At 37.7% G+C, this 16,485-nt stretch overlaps 1 protein-coding gene across 6 annotated transcripts in view; it reads right to left on the minus strand.

Annotated features, from left to right (window-relative positions):
* The window catches only part of LOC134671827 (sodium channel protein 60E-like), a 110,303-nt gene that overhangs the window by 26,747 nt on the left and 67,071 nt on the right, over nt 1–16,485 (minus strand). For all 6 annotated transcript variants that reach the window (XM_063529661.1, XM_063529660.1, XM_063529663.1 and 3 more), the window contains exon 6: nt 16,030–16,247. In XM_063529661.1, coding sequence (XP_063385731.1) covers nt 16,030–16,247 — 218 coding nt within the window. The remainder of the gene's footprint in view (nt 1–16,029; nt 16,248–16,485) is intronic.

The raw sequence follows: 16,485 nt of genomic DNA on the forward strand, positions 1-16,485 counted from the left end.
ATTAAAAAAATATTGAGTATTCAGGTTAAATAATAAATACACTGACAGAAAAATCATCACCAGGAATTAAAAAACAGTTCTGTACTGGGGGAAAAAATGAAGTTTTAGTAATAATTATGGACATTTCACTATTTCTGTAAAGTTTATTTATTTCTACAAACAGCTCAGTAATCCCAAATATAGTTTCAACAAACAGATAATAGAAATTGCAAGAACTAATAGAAATTGCAAAAGTCATTTTGTTCCTATTAGTTAACTCTCCTTGTCCCCGGATTAAGTTTATTTTTGTAATTCTAAGTGTGTTTTTGTTGTACTTTTCTCTCAGTGTACGTTTAAATATTGGGCAAGTAACCCATTCAGGGTTAATCTCGGCACATTGGCGTTAAGCCTCTACCTACAATATTTTAACGCCAGGGTAGACGTTGACAAGGGCTAAAATTCACTCGTAAAAGTAAACAGAGTGACTCGGCCTTTGCGCTACGAGTTTAGTAGCGATGTCACAGCAACAGAGCATAATGCGACACGCAAAATTAGTCGATATGACATTTCGGCCATGCCATTGCCACTTACCATAAAAATGGTATACCAAATCACACCACAGAGCTACCAGAAGTAAGGTAGCCAAGTCTAGCGAGGACTCGCTGACCTTCACCAAATACCATGATTCAAAAAAAACATTTTGAAAGAAAGAAAGAAAAAAATAAAATACATTTATTTACGTCAACCAAGCCAGTTAAATTACAAACTATACATAGACCAGATGGACGTTACAAAGGACTCCTGTCTCCTACCTACTCAGCGTCATGCTACGGTAAGCCGCAGCGCTGATTTTCAGTGGGGACCTAACTTAAAACTAATAAGGAATACAGAGGATAATTACATTGACAATGACAACACATACAGGAAAAATTAAATATAACAGTAATAAGTAACTAAAAGATAACAAATTTATGAGCCTACCGCCATAAAACAACAAAACAAAACAAAACAAAAAATGTTGTTACTTTCTCGAGTTTGATCGGCCCACAGACTGGTAAAATTAGCCACTATGGGGCAGTATTCTGCCCCAGGCATATTGCTGCAACAGCTATTGGAAAATTCATTCGATAGTTTACTGTATTCGCACGCAACAAATTACAAATTGAAAATGGATATTTAACGGGTATTCAATGGCCGTTACGGCTGTTATGGCCCTGGAGGGCGGTAATACGAGCGTTTGTTTTTTTTTTGCCATTTTTATGTACATATTGTGACTTTTTTTGGCACGTTTGTGTTATTTTTAGTCAGGATCGCGAGCCCTTTTCATTTATAGGAGAAAAAAATGTCCTAAAATTTCCATACGTTTTTTAAACTTTCTTTTTGTTACCGCCATACAAATTATATGGGGAAATGGTAACACAATAGAAACTAAAAACACTGGGACATTTTTTTAATCCATAAGGATCGAAAGAGCTCGTGATTCTGAGTCGAAATAACACAAAAGTGGCAAAAAAGGTCACAATATATAAAAATGGCAAAAAATAAAAGAAACGAATACGAGCGTAACTTTAGCCATAAATGTGCTATACTTATAATACTTAGGCAAAACTAAAAAAAAAACAGGCGTACCAAGATCCCCCCTTTGTTGGAATTGGTAAAAAAGAAGTATCTACTTTTTACTTTAGAAATTATATTTTCTAGAGATTCACCCTCCCGCAATCATGGCTAATGTCTAGATATTACATCAAAATCTATTAGCACTAAAGACCCAGACTGAATACCATCTATCTATTCATAAAAGAGCCAGACGGAATGAGATTTCTCATAGCCGCGAGCTGGAACTATTGAAAAACTAATAAATGACCCGCCATTGATTATTTTTATGGACTTTCAGGACGGCTGTGCGGTTAGATTTGTCGATTCGTGTCGCGATTAACTTCCCGCAGCGAAATGGAATTGAAATTTCAATAAATTTAAAGAAGGTCATATGTACCATTTACTCACAATAAGCGATGTGCCGCTTTTTTTGATAATAGGTACCTATTTTGGCTATTTTCTGTTGCTGACGGTAGCGGGCGCAGCACGGTTCCATTTTTATCGACTATCACTATGCGCGTCCCTTTCGCACTTACAAACTTGTTAGAACGTAACAGGCATGGTGACAAGGGATAAAAACGCGACCGTGCTAGGCCGCTAGGTTACACCAACAAACTGTCTGTCATCGTTAAAGTGTTCGCAAACTTTTAGAGTCGGTTGCACCAAACTGTTCGTATCGTTAAAGAGTTCGCTAAATTTTTATCTATGGAAAGTTTCATAGTAAAGCGCCGGGTCGCGCCGGCTGACGTTGATCAGTCTGTCAAATGTGGTTGGTGCAACTGGCCCTTATTGTATGAGAAGTTACATAGTTGAACACTTTGATCATCCGGGCTTACGCGTACTTACGTTGTAGAATTTCTAGATGGGGTTGGTGCGACTGGCCGTAGGTCTCTTTCAGCGCTAACACTACACATTGTTGTTACGCCTCTATGAAATATTTTCGCTACATAGCGGAAAAACGCAACTATTGAGCAGTGGATAAGGGGAAAGAAATAAGGAAATAGCGAATAAGTTATTACAAATTTCGTTGGTACCTAAGGCTTTGTTTCGGTTAATTTTTTATATACATTTATGTTATGGTTCTTAATAAATAAAATAAATTAGTAACAAGAAACTTCCATTAATGGAAAGCAAGCTTTTTGAGCTTGCCATTCTGTTAATTCATACCGTTTCAAATTTAATTTAACGCTCGAAACTGTTTACCAATCCTGAAACATTTCATTAACAAACGAAAAGCTTTCAAACACTGATTAATAACAGTTAAATAAAGCTAGAGGAGCCCATTTATATTCCAGTTGGAATAACTCTGTGGAAGTTTGTGGGGAATTTATCGGATCTGCTTTCGAGTGTTGCGATATTAGTTCGAAGCTCAGGGGAGTAAGCCGCTTGGCTTGTAGGTAAGTGCGGAGAATGCACAGAATACCGTCCTCAAGGTAGTGCAAGAGTACACAAACCAACAGCGTGGCGGACCGTCAGTGGCGGATTTGCCCTAAGGCCAAGTAGGCAAGGAGGCAAGATATTAGGGGCGGCAAATTGTGACAAAAAATTCGCTGATGATAACAAGAAATACCTCAAAACGTAGTTATTAATGATGGGTGCTGAGAAAAGGGCCTGGGGCCTAGGGCGGCAAAGACTGCAGATCCTCCACTGCGGACTGTATAGCAAGTGACGAATCTATTTCCACATCTATATATTTCATTTCGGCAAATGTTCTAAAAAAAATCTTTATTTTTGTTTGGCTATATGTATAGATTCTAACTTTCGAGAATGTTTTAGGGGTAGAATATACTAGAAAACGGGATACAATAATGTCACTTATCATCGGGGTAAGCTCAACATAAAAAAGTTAGAAATCCCTAAGAGAATATATGAGACTGTTTGGGTTTTTTTGGTAAAAAAATTAGTCCGATTTTATAGATAATATGTATATCTATTCATAGTTATCTTGATGATATTATGTTTTACGGATGCAACAGGAAATTATACTTACTACATTAAACCTTACTTAGTACCTAAAAGCTACCGGCGAGTCGTGAATTATTGCGAGATCCTGTTGTGGGAATCTATGTAACAATGCTACGAATACAGTCAGCGTTATCTGTGGATGCACAGGCATCAATAAATAAATTGCAAGTTCAGTTTACGAATGCTGCAAACTGCTTAAAATCCTGCAGTGTTTTCTTAGAGCTAGAATAACAAATGCTGGACCATCTAGCTCTTAATATCCGCTGTAAATCAACATAGGTATCTCATTTCAAGCATTGAACAGATACGTAGCAGGTAGGTAGTACTAAATCCATACTTCCATACTATATATCCATACTATTATTATTAATGCGAAAGTGTGTCTGTCTCTCTGGCTGTCTGTTACCTCTTCATGCTGAAACCGCTGAACGGGTTTAGTTTAAATGTGGCATAGAAATAGTTTGAGTCCCGGGGAATGACATGTGATAGTTTTTATGTCGGAAATCATCCCTGAAGAGACTGCGAAGGGGGGTGGAATTGAAAGAGTATTGAATTGCCTAATAATTGAAGCAAGCAAATGCGCGAATTGAATGATTGCTATTAGCATTATCCAGGCGCTATATCTACTCACTAATTCCACGCAGACGAAGTCGCGGGCAGAAGCCAGTTTATTTATAAAATCACCAAATATTGTGAATAAAATATCAATAAATAACACGATAGTGGCAGGAAAGAGAACACTGCAAGATAAATTGCGATCATGGCAGTTTGTGAAAAAGTTAAAATCCTTTTAAAATACGCCAAGTGCACAAAATAAAAGGTTGTTGACAGCTGGCGCGGTTTTATAAAAATCCGCGTGTGAAAAGCTTTAGCCACCGTAAACGGTCCAAAAAACTGCAGGTTTTCGCGCTTTATCTTTATTGAAAACTCGTTATGCAGTATTGCCGGGCAAATATATTTTATTTGCTCTTATTTACTTTAAAATTTATCTAGTTCCTGTTGTATTTAAAGCGCGTACAGTAGGTATGTCGGTTATTCTCGTTTTGTAACTTTACAAGTAAAATTATTTATCCATCTTCCAGTTACCTACTAAAGTTCTTCACGCAACTAAAGCATATCACCATAGAACACCACCCAAACGACCTGGCTGCAAAACTAACAGACACGGGATATGAAAAAAGGCTAAAAAGAAAATACATTTTCCTTCATACATAGACAATCCAAAATTGTCAAAGCTAAATGTGTAGAAGCCCTCGCTGGAGGACTCGCTCGTCATGATATAAAGCACTCAAACAATCAGAGGGTCTACCGCGAACCACGTTCGACGTTTTGCCTTTCTGTCGCACTTATAAATTCGCACATAAGGAGGCAACACGTCGAACGTGGTTCGCGGTAGACCCTCTGCTTAATATAGTCTGACTGATTGCAGATAAAACTAGAGAAAAAAAAATCATTCAATCATCAGCAGATAAAACTAGACCAAGTGGCCTATCAAACGACAGATTTATTCTGTTCGGTAAAACTATCTCGCACGCAATTGTAACGCAATCTAAAGGAGTCTATAATTTTCCAACTCAAAATACAGTATATTGTTTTACTTTTATAAGATATATTATCCTCGAAAACTTTGTTACCATTTATGTGTTTAAACCACATATATAAATTTATCGTTTCGTAATCAATCATTCAATCGATCGCGTCAACTGTGAATGAATGACAAGCCTTTTTGGGCACGCAGAATGACGGAGTGAGTGAATTCATTGTTCTAAACTGAGCGACGGACGAGCCAGTAGCGACAGCGAGTAGGTACCTACATTTAAGTCCTATTATTAAACTTTTTTTTTAATCCCAGATTTTGTTATACTACGTCGTTGGTAAACAAGCATACGACCCGCCTGATGGTAAGCAGTCACCGTAGTAGGCTACGGTACGTACGGTACGTAGGAGGCTTAGGCTAGGTTTAGGAGGTTAGGTCCTCCTAAACCTAGCCTAAGCCTCAGTTATTTTTAGGGTTCCGTACCTCAAAAGGAAAAAACGGAACCCTTATAGGATCACTCGTGCGTCTGTCTGTCCGTCCGTCTGTCACAGCCAATTTGCTCCGAAACTACTGGAACAATTAAGTTGAAATTTGGTACACATATGTAAGTCTGTGACCCAAAGACGAATATGTAACGTCAACAAATGAATTTTAAACATAAGGGCTACTTTTGGGGGGTAAAAGATAAAATTTAAAAACAAAGTTTTGCAAACTATGTCGTGTTACATATCAAACGAAAGAGCTCATTGTGAGAATCTCAAATATATTTTTTTTATAAATTTACAATAAAAAATTTAGAAGTTATTCCAGAAATAAGACAAAAAATGACCATCCCCCCCCTCTATCTCCGAAACTACAGGGTCTAAAATTCTGAAAAAATTACTCATAATAGTCCTTTACCTAAAGATGTCAGGAAAACCTGTTAGAAATCTACAGTCAAGCGTGAGTCGGATATAAGAACAAAAATGCGGTTTAGGTTTTTTAGGGACACGGCCGCAATGGTTTAAGTGAAACGTGATGTAGACAGCTATTTGCGAAGGCCCTAGGCTGATATCCGCATAAGGCCGAAGGCCCGAAGCGTCCCGAAGAGGCGTGCCATTCCGACTCACGCTTGGAGCTAACTTCAAGCATGAGTCGGAATGACGACAAAAAATGCGACTATAGTTAGACCGTAAAAAGTCTGCAGCGATTTTGATAGCCCACGCAGTGCAAGTGTCATATTAAACGTCAAACTTCTATGAAATTATGACGTTAATACGTACACTTACACTGCGTGGGCTATCATATCCGCTGCAGACTTTTATTGGTGTAACTATAGGCTGTATCTGGCACACAGCCGCATTGGTACAAGTGTAGTACTGATTGATTAGGTTACTATTGTTACCTGTTTTAAAAAGCACTAAACAGGGTGGCCAAAAATTAACTAAGTGTATTCCCGTTGCCAACGTACAACTCCGAAATTGGGAGGAAAAATTTGGCTGTTTCATACATTTTGGCTGGTCCGTTTTCTACGGGAGGATACATTTTTTTTCGCGATTTCGGGGTTGGGGTCCCATAGTAAAAGTTGTAAAGCTCAGTATAATCCGAAAACCTCCCCGGCTACGGGAATGCACTTATTTTTTGGCCAACCTGTAGGTATTATCTCTCTTCGGCCTTTTAAAACACTTGCGGAAGTTGTAGGAAGCGTGACTCGTCGGACGCTCCGAGCTATCAGCCCTAGGCGGAGCTCGGTCTTCAGTCTTCGCATTTGGACACCTTGTACTACTGTTCGGCATTTAATCTTCCTATCTAAGTTACTTTGCATAGTTGCAGAGATAATATAAGCCACCACGCCAGAAAACTTCATGTTACATCTGGTTTTTGATTGACCCATTCGGGTTTTTCAAGACGTTTCACTCACGTCACGTTTGATGTACAAAAAAAAATGTTGAAAATTGTGTGATGTACGGAACCCTTGAAACGCGAGTCCGAACTCGCACTTGACCAGTTTTTTAGCCATACCATTAATTTGACAAGCGTATATAAAACGCTAGAAACAGATATTTACACACACACACACATGTACACAGAGAATGAAGTGTAACAAACTGACAATTCTGCGGCGAGAGGGCGACTTTTCAATCACGACTAAACTGAATTCCATTGACTGAGCGCTGATCTAACAGACAGATAAGTTCAGTGTCGAATCGGTATTGAAATAGGAATCGGCTTGGAAGAGCATTCATAGCTTTAACCGTGACGGTTTACCATCGAGCGATTCGTACGCTTTTTCGGCATTATATTTTTCATAACCGGCATTTACTGAGTCAGCCACATATGACGTCATGGATCCTGGCACTACTACGACAATATAATAAAATTTAATGATTGCACAGCTGCAACATTTTTTAGGTGCTAATTAATGGCAATAATCTCATGAATTTGTGCCACATTTTAGTCGGGCGGGGGATGGATGCTGGTCCGACCCCACCACTGTAAGAAGATTGGTTAATGCAGAATTTCATAATTTTTTAGGTGCTAAGGGGTTGTGCACAAATCACGAGGTGTTTTCGGCTAATTTTTGACCCCCCCTCCCCCTTGGTGCTTTTTGTTGAGGTTTTTGGCTACCCCCCTCCCCCACACAACCTCACGTGTATTTTTTTGAATTTTTTTATTCGACCTAATTTTAAAATAAATAGTATTGTATATAGAAAATCTTGTTTATTTTTCTATTTTCGTTAAATAGGCTCGCTATTTTGAAGTGCAGAGTGAAGATTTTATGTTTAAAGAAATTGAGAAAAAGTATCTACTCATGTGGTAGGTTTTTTTTCTTAGTTTCGTTCACTGTAGAGATTCCGCATATCCCCCCTCCCCCAACGTGATCTATGGTGATTTTTTCGTGACCCCCCTCCCCCTATCGAATCTCGCGTGATTTGTGCACAAGCCCTAATTTAGTGCCACTAACCACATGAACATGCACATAAACAGCACCGCTGGTTCAAAAAAATAACTTCCTCACTTTACGTTAAGTGACAGATACATAGACAAACGGACATGGCAAAACTATAAGGGTAGTTGACTACGGAACCCTAAAACATAATATTTGATGAACGGGGAGGGAAACGAATACGTGGGAACAGGTAAACATTACCTGATAAATGTTGGTAAATAGGGAAAACTACCACACCATTCAATAGGTACACCTTTCAACACACGACATCCATAAATAAAAACGATACGAGCCATCGCAGTTTTCTAACGCGACCTCTTTGTGGGGGAATCCTATGAAATAAGAGGTCGAGCCAGGTAATAAAATAAGGCCATTTCCTACATATCGAACATTGGTTCCAATTGAATTTGCGACAACGGACGAGTTTTCTCGGGGGCGCTTTGTAGGGTTACCAGACATCAGAATTTTCTCCGTCTTATCAGGAATTTGCAAGTGTAATGGAAACGAGGTCTCTTTGTGTTAAAATATCCGTACAAAATGACTAATTTTTATGGCTCTTGAGTGTTTGTTTGGACTGCGCCAAAATACAAAATTTTGCAGTAAGATAAATCTGAGGATGAGAGAGTTAATATATTCATACTTAAGTAATACTCATAATTAAACAAAACTGCTACCGTCACTACTGCCTCCATTTTGTCAGTTTCATTTCGGCCTTTAGTTTTTTCAATAAGTAAACAAGGAGAAGAAATAATACCCCCAACCGGACACTATTAGTACTACTTTTTGATCAGGAATTTATATATGGGTCGGGCAACCCTATGCTCTCGTACCTCTTATGCGTCACGATAACCGCCAAACGAACAGTAGGTATCATACCGAAATTATCCGCAAAACAACAGTTGTAAGCGAAATTGAAACACAAAATCTTCTTTGGTTTGTTTCGGTTTTGCAAAATGATAGGAAGTTTAGTACAAATATTGTTTTGAGAACTTCTCGTAAGCGGAGGTTGATTTTCACTTGCTTACTCGTACATTTAAGTAACTAATAAGTTATGTATTAAATACGACAGTTTTTTAAGCCAATTAATTTCCAATGAATGCTATATCAAGGTGGAGGCCTATGTTCAGCAGTGGACGTCTTATGGCTGAGATGATGATGATGATGATGAAGGTCTTTCATATTAGATAATTATTGTATATGTATTTAAATTTGTTATAATGAGTTTCCGTTCTTGTTCTACGTTATATATTTTCTTATGTATTGTAGATATCATACTTTCGCAAAGTGTCATGTGAGGCATTTATTCAAATCAAAATAGTATTCGCCGCTAGACAGTTTGAACATTTCGTTCCGTATACCGATGCAAAGGCATGCAAATCGCAGATCTGTGTGACGAGACGTAGCAATTCCAATGATGCATGGAACGCCGAAGAGCGTGGTGGACATTTTTAGCGTCCTTTCAATTGCTAACCGAGCTTTGGAAAAATAGTTTAAAACTGGCCAAGTTTAGTGAGGTTTGGTTATATCACCATTGATACACGTATTTTTGGGCCACCCTGTCTGAAAATGTAGATGGATACTTATATTTCGCGCTGACACCGCTAGGGGCTAAGTACTGAGTTTAGGGTTAGGGTCCTTTGGCAATCTTCGGGTACATAATCCCAGTAATCGCTTTCTAAATTCCGGAGTCGTATATTGACTCAATTTTACGCTGGTTCGCTAAGGTCTTTTCTCGGCTAACACCGCTGCGTGTAGCGTCATAGGCGTACCCAGCAGTTTTTAAAGGGTGGGGCAAAAGTAGGGTTACGTGCTTTAATTGTTCCTAAAAATTTTTAGCTTCTCGTCAGACCACAGACCAGGGTGAGGCAAGCTGCCCCACTTGCCCCACCGAGCGTCGCCTATGTGTAGCGTCACATAATATCGAAGGATATAACATTTATAAAGAATTTGACGCTGTGTGCAGCGTATGACATCATACAGGGACCAAAACCTAAGAATATGATATCTCAGAGCTCGCGTAACCATGAGAATACACGACGGGGGCTTAGTCGGTTTAAGACGAAACGGGAGCTGAGCTAAAAGTCAATTTTGAGATTTCAAGCTGAATATACCCGTCGCTCTGACGGGGCGTAACCGCGGCGTGAGAGACTGTATTTGTATGTGTAATGCACGCACACAGACGCGTGCGGTGCGCCCGTACTCGCGCTGGCGCGCACCTCACTGATCGCAATTTGCATTGCCACTTTTTGTTCCTGCTACTACTAACCTACTTAGTAGTAGTAGTAATTCGCCAGTAACTGGCCACTTTTAATAACTGGCCGCCCTAAACTAAAAATGAATCCTATTCACCTATAAACAGAATTCATTTTAGTATAAGGTTTCAATAACTGGCCACTTTATACTAAAATTAATTCCATTTATAGGTGAATATAATTCATTTTTGGTTTGGGGTGGCCACTGACGAATTACCCTATTGCGATTGAACTTTTTTACTTACCCGGCTTACGTTTACGGAACTCGATATCGAATAGGGTAATTCGCCAGTAACTGGCCGCCCTAAACTAAAAATGAATTCTATTCACCTCTATACAGAATTCATTTTAGTAGGTATAAGGTTTCAATAACTGGCCACCTTATACTAAAATGAATTCTATTTATAGGTGAATAGAATTCATTTTTGGTTTGGCGTGGCCAGTTACTAATAGTGGCCTGTTACTGGCGAATTACCCTATTTATGTACTTAGTGGTTAATACTAGTATCAAGTAAGTTTTTTTTTTTTCAATAATGCTCAGAAACGAAGTATAGACATGACAAATATAAATATTAACGTCTTTGTAAGGCAGGATTGGACATTCTATAGAGTAAGAGTAAGTGTATGAAACAACCAATTCAGCTAGGACTAGGGAATGCAAAAGCAATCGCAATTTCGAGATCTCGCTAGATCTCGCACGTATTTTCGAAATTTTACCTACTTGACAGGAAATCTCGATATATGCAATCTCGGTCGAGATCTCGATTAATATATTCGAGATCTCGAACAAGACTGAAAGTGAAATACTTTGTTTTAAGTAATATATGACCTTAGATTCATGTTGTTCAGGCAGTGCTATTATGTGTCCGGCTTTAGCTCTATTATTGTTACGCAGTTTCTAACTAAAGGTAAATAGTGGTTTAACATCGATAGCACTTCAGAGAAGTAAAGTAAAAATTAAAATTGATTTTATGTTAAATATTTAATTTGTTGTTGTTATTTTCAAAATATAACATGAGGTACCTTAAATAAGTAGTATGTCGGCGGCATACTCGTATCGTAAAATCGTTATCCTTGGCGTATCATGAAACGCCACCATTTCCTGATCTAATATTAACCCAGGCATATCACGATCTTCCTTATGAAAGAGACGGCAGATCCATCAGAGCAATGCATTCTTTGATATTCCTTGAACGCGCGGCGGCATAGCGGGCGCATTGTAAAATAATTGATCGAGAAATCATATACATATTTTCAATGATTTTGTAAATGACTACAGTTATGACTACGGTTATTAGAAACCAATTATAGTATGTTTAATATTCTTTCTAATGGTATGCATCACCAATTGATCAGTAAAATAGAACCCGAGAAATAATGATCAGTTGAGGTCGGTCGCCCGCCATTTACGTGACGGAACAAAATTCATCATTACTTTGTTATATGTATAATATCATACATCAATAAAACTTATGTTTTTGGAAAGCTAATGAAATTTTTCGTATATTTTATAATAACATTAATTGCGGTAAATTTATAATTTATTGAGTTAGACGCATGTTTTGTCAGTACTTATGCCATCCATGCACGGTAAAAAATCATATATTTTAAATATTTTGTAAATGACTACAGTCATGACTACGTTTATTATAAAACAATAATTGCACGTTTAATACTCTTTCAAACGACATCTCACACGAACCGATCGGTCCCATAGGACTAAAGACGTGAACAAATATCAATGCTGGTCGGCCGCCCACTTTTTCCTTCCTTTTTTTCGACACGTCCCCCCCCCCTCCATAAAATAAAAACCGGTTTATTCATATTCTGGAGACCATGAGGAACACGTCCATACCAGTTTTAGGTATTTAGAAGAGATGTCGACGAAAATCGTGAAGGAGACGACTTTTGTTTAATTTGCCTATAGACTATAGGAATATCAAAATATCACACCTAGAGGTTTGCGCAAAATGGCTGGTGTTCGCTAGGCAGATCATGAAATGTCGGCGTTTCATTATATTCCTAGGAATATCTCGATACGCCCGATTTTACGATGTCTATATCTATGGAATTCTTAGAGATAATTGATTAAAATAACACATTTTTAGTTACTTTGTCAAATTAGATCTCGTCGAGATATTAATCTCGATCCCGAAAATCTGACTATCGAGATCTCGAAACACCCAATCTCGATTTGGATTTTTCGTGCGAGATCTCGAATCGCCAATCTTGGTGCGAGATTGCATTCCCTAGCTAGGACCTTAAATTGCTCGACAATTACGGAGCGTGACTGTACCTAAAAATTTTGTAAACCCATAACCATGCAATAAAATACTATTTCATATGTATCTCTCAGTTACTTAAAGGTTAGCTGGAAGAGATTCCTTAACGGGATAAGTTCGCCTTTGTACACATTTATTGTATTCTCTCTGTGTTATGTACTTGTTTTGTGCAATAAAGTGTTTACTACTACTACTAAAATATTTTTGATTTTGATTTCTTATTTGAAATATTAGAATCAAAAAGTTCAAAATAGATTGTACCTATGTAACTACAAAAATGTGTTCCCTCTCAACGCAAAACCCCTTGTGTCTTAGAAGGATCTAGATATTTTCACACAAGACGGTTTATCGATAACTTCTTACATCACTAGATTATCGACATTAAATGTCGACTATTGCCCATCACTTTTCTGGCTGTGTACGTATTTAGAAACTTGACTCCGCCCCTAAAATTAGTGCGATAGGGACAACTGCAGCTGAGGCGAAAAATCCTGCGTAAAAATGACAAAAGTCGAGGTTTCGTAGTCCTCTTTTTCCTCCTCCAAAACTTAACCAATCGTAACCAAATTTGGAAATCTAAATGATTATGAAATTATCTGTGTCGGACCGTTTTGCTTTTTTGGCTAATTGATATCAGTTTTGAATACCACGCCTCTCATTGCGGCATAGTCAATTAGGCCATTTTGGCCATTTTTGAGGGGCTCTAGCGCCCTAAAAAACAAAAATATCAAAAAAAGCAAAACGGTCCGACACAGATATTGACAATATTAATCTGTGTTGAAAAAATCATTTCTCTAGCTTCAAAAACCACGGAGGAAAACGAGGACTACGTTTGTATGGAGAAATGACCACTCCTGTTGGCTCTTAAACGGGAAGTCAATGTTCGGAAGCCGCCGGCGCCGGATGAAATGGATTTTTGAAGTTTGAGAAGTTACTTAAAAGGGTTTTACTATTTCTGTCGGTTCTGTCTGAACCGTCGTCGTTCTGAACCGAAGGAACGTCTGTTTCTATTCTCAAAATCTTCATGTTTGATTCCGGTTTAAAATAAAGGAAAAAGGAGAAGTCAGATAAAGAAAGCTGTGCCACAGGTAATGGGTATGGCATTGGGAAGGAAAAATGATTGGGGTAAAATGTTATATTGGTATTTGGTATGGTACCTACCTATAGCATTGGTACCTACGCTATGTAACATAATTAATCAGAGGTATTTCTCGCGCTTAAACCGGGCGACGATGTAGGTATAAATAAGGGTTTACTAACGAATGGGCCAAAATCGTTTCCCAAACTATGTTTCCCAAATTATCATTTCCCAAAAAAATGTTTGGCAAAACAACTTATCGCAAATTTTCAGTTAGCAATAGTCTTTTTTGGCAAGTTATTGTTTAGCAAATAATTACTTGGACAAGTTTCATTTTACCAAATATTATTTAGTCAAATGTATCATTAAGCATAACTTACATGTCCCAAAATATTGCATGGCATACAATTTACATACCAATAAAGTGGAGGCTGCAGAATTTTATTTGTCTAGTATTTAACTGATCATTACATATACATAGTAAAATGTAACGTCAAAAAAAAACATTCTTACTGCCAAAAATATGTAGTAAATGATCACTAAAATTAAAACTCCATTTTAATGTAAAATGACAACCAAATTTGTTACATCTTGCTATTCTATTAAAGCAAATAACACCAAAGTAATCATTGTAACCCAAAAATAGTAAATAACCACCAATATTCAAACCACATTTTAGTTTAAAATGTCATGCAATTTTTTTACATCTCGTTATTCTATTAAATTAATTAATCCATTTCGATGACCTTTTTTTAGTACATAGAATTTCGTTTCTGTAAGGACCGCAGTTCTAACCTAACCCACTTTTCTAATAGCATTTCGATTCTGTGAGGGTGACAGTTCTTACCTAACCTAACCCACTTTTCTGATAGCGGTTCCGTTTTGTGAGGATCGCAGTTCAAACCTAACCCAACCCACCCAAATTACGTAGAATTTAACGTACCTATTATAACATAACAAAAAGTACTTTAAATAGAGATGCCTATTTGTCAAATTTGCGAAGTGACAATTTTGACCAAACATCTTTTTGGAATATAATATTAGACAGTAAAAAACGTTTGCTAAATAAGTTTTTGTCCTAATAACATTTCACAAAGTAAAATCATGCCAAATGATAATTTGACCAAATAAATTATATGCGAAGTGTAACTTTGCTAAAGGTTCCTTTGGGAAATGAAACTATTGCGATAAGTTTGTTGGGAAGTGAAATTTGGCGAAATGTATTTGGCCGAAACGAAAGTACACCATAAATAAGTTTAACTTCTCTCTAATAACTTTTCAGTAAAAATTTCGTCGCTCTTATTCCTGAACAATGTTATTTTTCTAATAGATACGAAGCGTTGACGTATGAGCTACCTGTTGCTGTGATAGCTATAAAGCTATCTAGTGCAGTGACTACATTGCTTTAATTGACCTGTTACACTGTCTAGTTAATAACGTTTACTTTGCGAGCGGAAAAATCTGGAGCTTGTGGGATAATAGACTTACTACCTATCTTTAAGTATGTAGGGAACTCGTTAGTACTTAGTTCTTGTCAGTTCGTTAGAAAAAATACTTTTTGTCACTGTTCTCATTTTTGTTATCAACTATTACGTACTTTTTTCTGCCAAATCAATTCAGTGAGACGATTCTAAAAGTCTAAACTCAGTGAGGTTGTTTTTTTTTCCTATAGGTATGTATTGTTACCGATTTGTTCAGCTCAGATGTACCTATGATTTTAAAGGATTTTCAAATTTTTAGATCATTTCTTACTTTACCAACAGAAAGCTTCTAAAAATATTGAGTTCACTTCACAAGTGAACTCGCTTTCGAGCTTTTGGCAAGAAGCACAAGCTGACAAGTACCGATAATAGATCGATCACCGGCACGTCGAAGTAGTTTTCTTTTCAGAAGTTACAGTTTGATGGTCCCGAGGGTTTCCGATATCGCTTCCAATTTTACAACGAATGAGTAAATAAATAATGATAACAATTTGTAAGAGATAATTACGGCATCAGTCGCCAACGAAGACGCTAGTTCAAATTCAGTCACGGCCTTTGCTATATTTTCTTTAATTATGACATCTTTTTCATCTAATAAATTTATGGGAGTTATTTCTGAATTTTAACGCTCAACCTATTTATTAACACAGTAAAGTTGGTGTGTTTATCGACTTTCTTATCATATGAGTGAATTCTGAAAGCCGCGCACGACAGCAACGCCGACACAAGGCTAGCCACAACCGTTTTTTTCTCAAAGACCACTAAAGTGTCATTCTATGGAACTTGCTATGTAAACAAACAAACCGCCATATTGAAATTGTCTCTGAATTATGAATTTAATTACTAGTGACTTTTGTTTACATAGTTAGCAAGTTCCATTGAATGACACTTTAAAACTACGTTTACAACATCCTTCCATCCTTTTCTTACCTCTCAGCCACAGCAGCAACGGCAGCAGCATGGTGTATGGCGCTCTTCCCCCGTTTGCGTCTCCTCGTCCGCTTCCGTGAATACGATGCTAATAGAAGCCCTTTGCGGGCGTCTATCCTCTTCTTTGAGTCCTTGGCTAGGGTCCTGACGGCCAGCGACGTTGGGTCGAAACTGAACGTCGAGTCGTCCCTGTGCTCGTTTAGGTCCTTTTTTCTTTCCTGTGATAAAATATGTATTGTTAGTGCGTATAAAAGGTCATACATGGACAGAAAAAAATTATGTAACTCTTCTGTTCTTAAAAGGATAATGGATACAAATCTCTGGTTGGAACTTATGTCACCAAAAACCAAACGTCTACAGTATGTACCACCTGCGATACTATTGATACGCGTCATCTCTTGTGATCTGCAAACTATCTCTTGTGTACTCTGCGCAGCATCTGGTTTATTTGGTAGT

Source organism: Cydia fagiglandana, chromosome 16 (genome assembly GCF_963556715.1).
Source record: "Cydia fagiglandana chromosome 16, ilCydFagi1.1, whole genome shotgun sequence".
NCBI classification, from domain to species: Eukaryota; Metazoa; Arthropoda; class Insecta; order Lepidoptera; family Tortricidae; genus Cydia; species Cydia fagiglandana.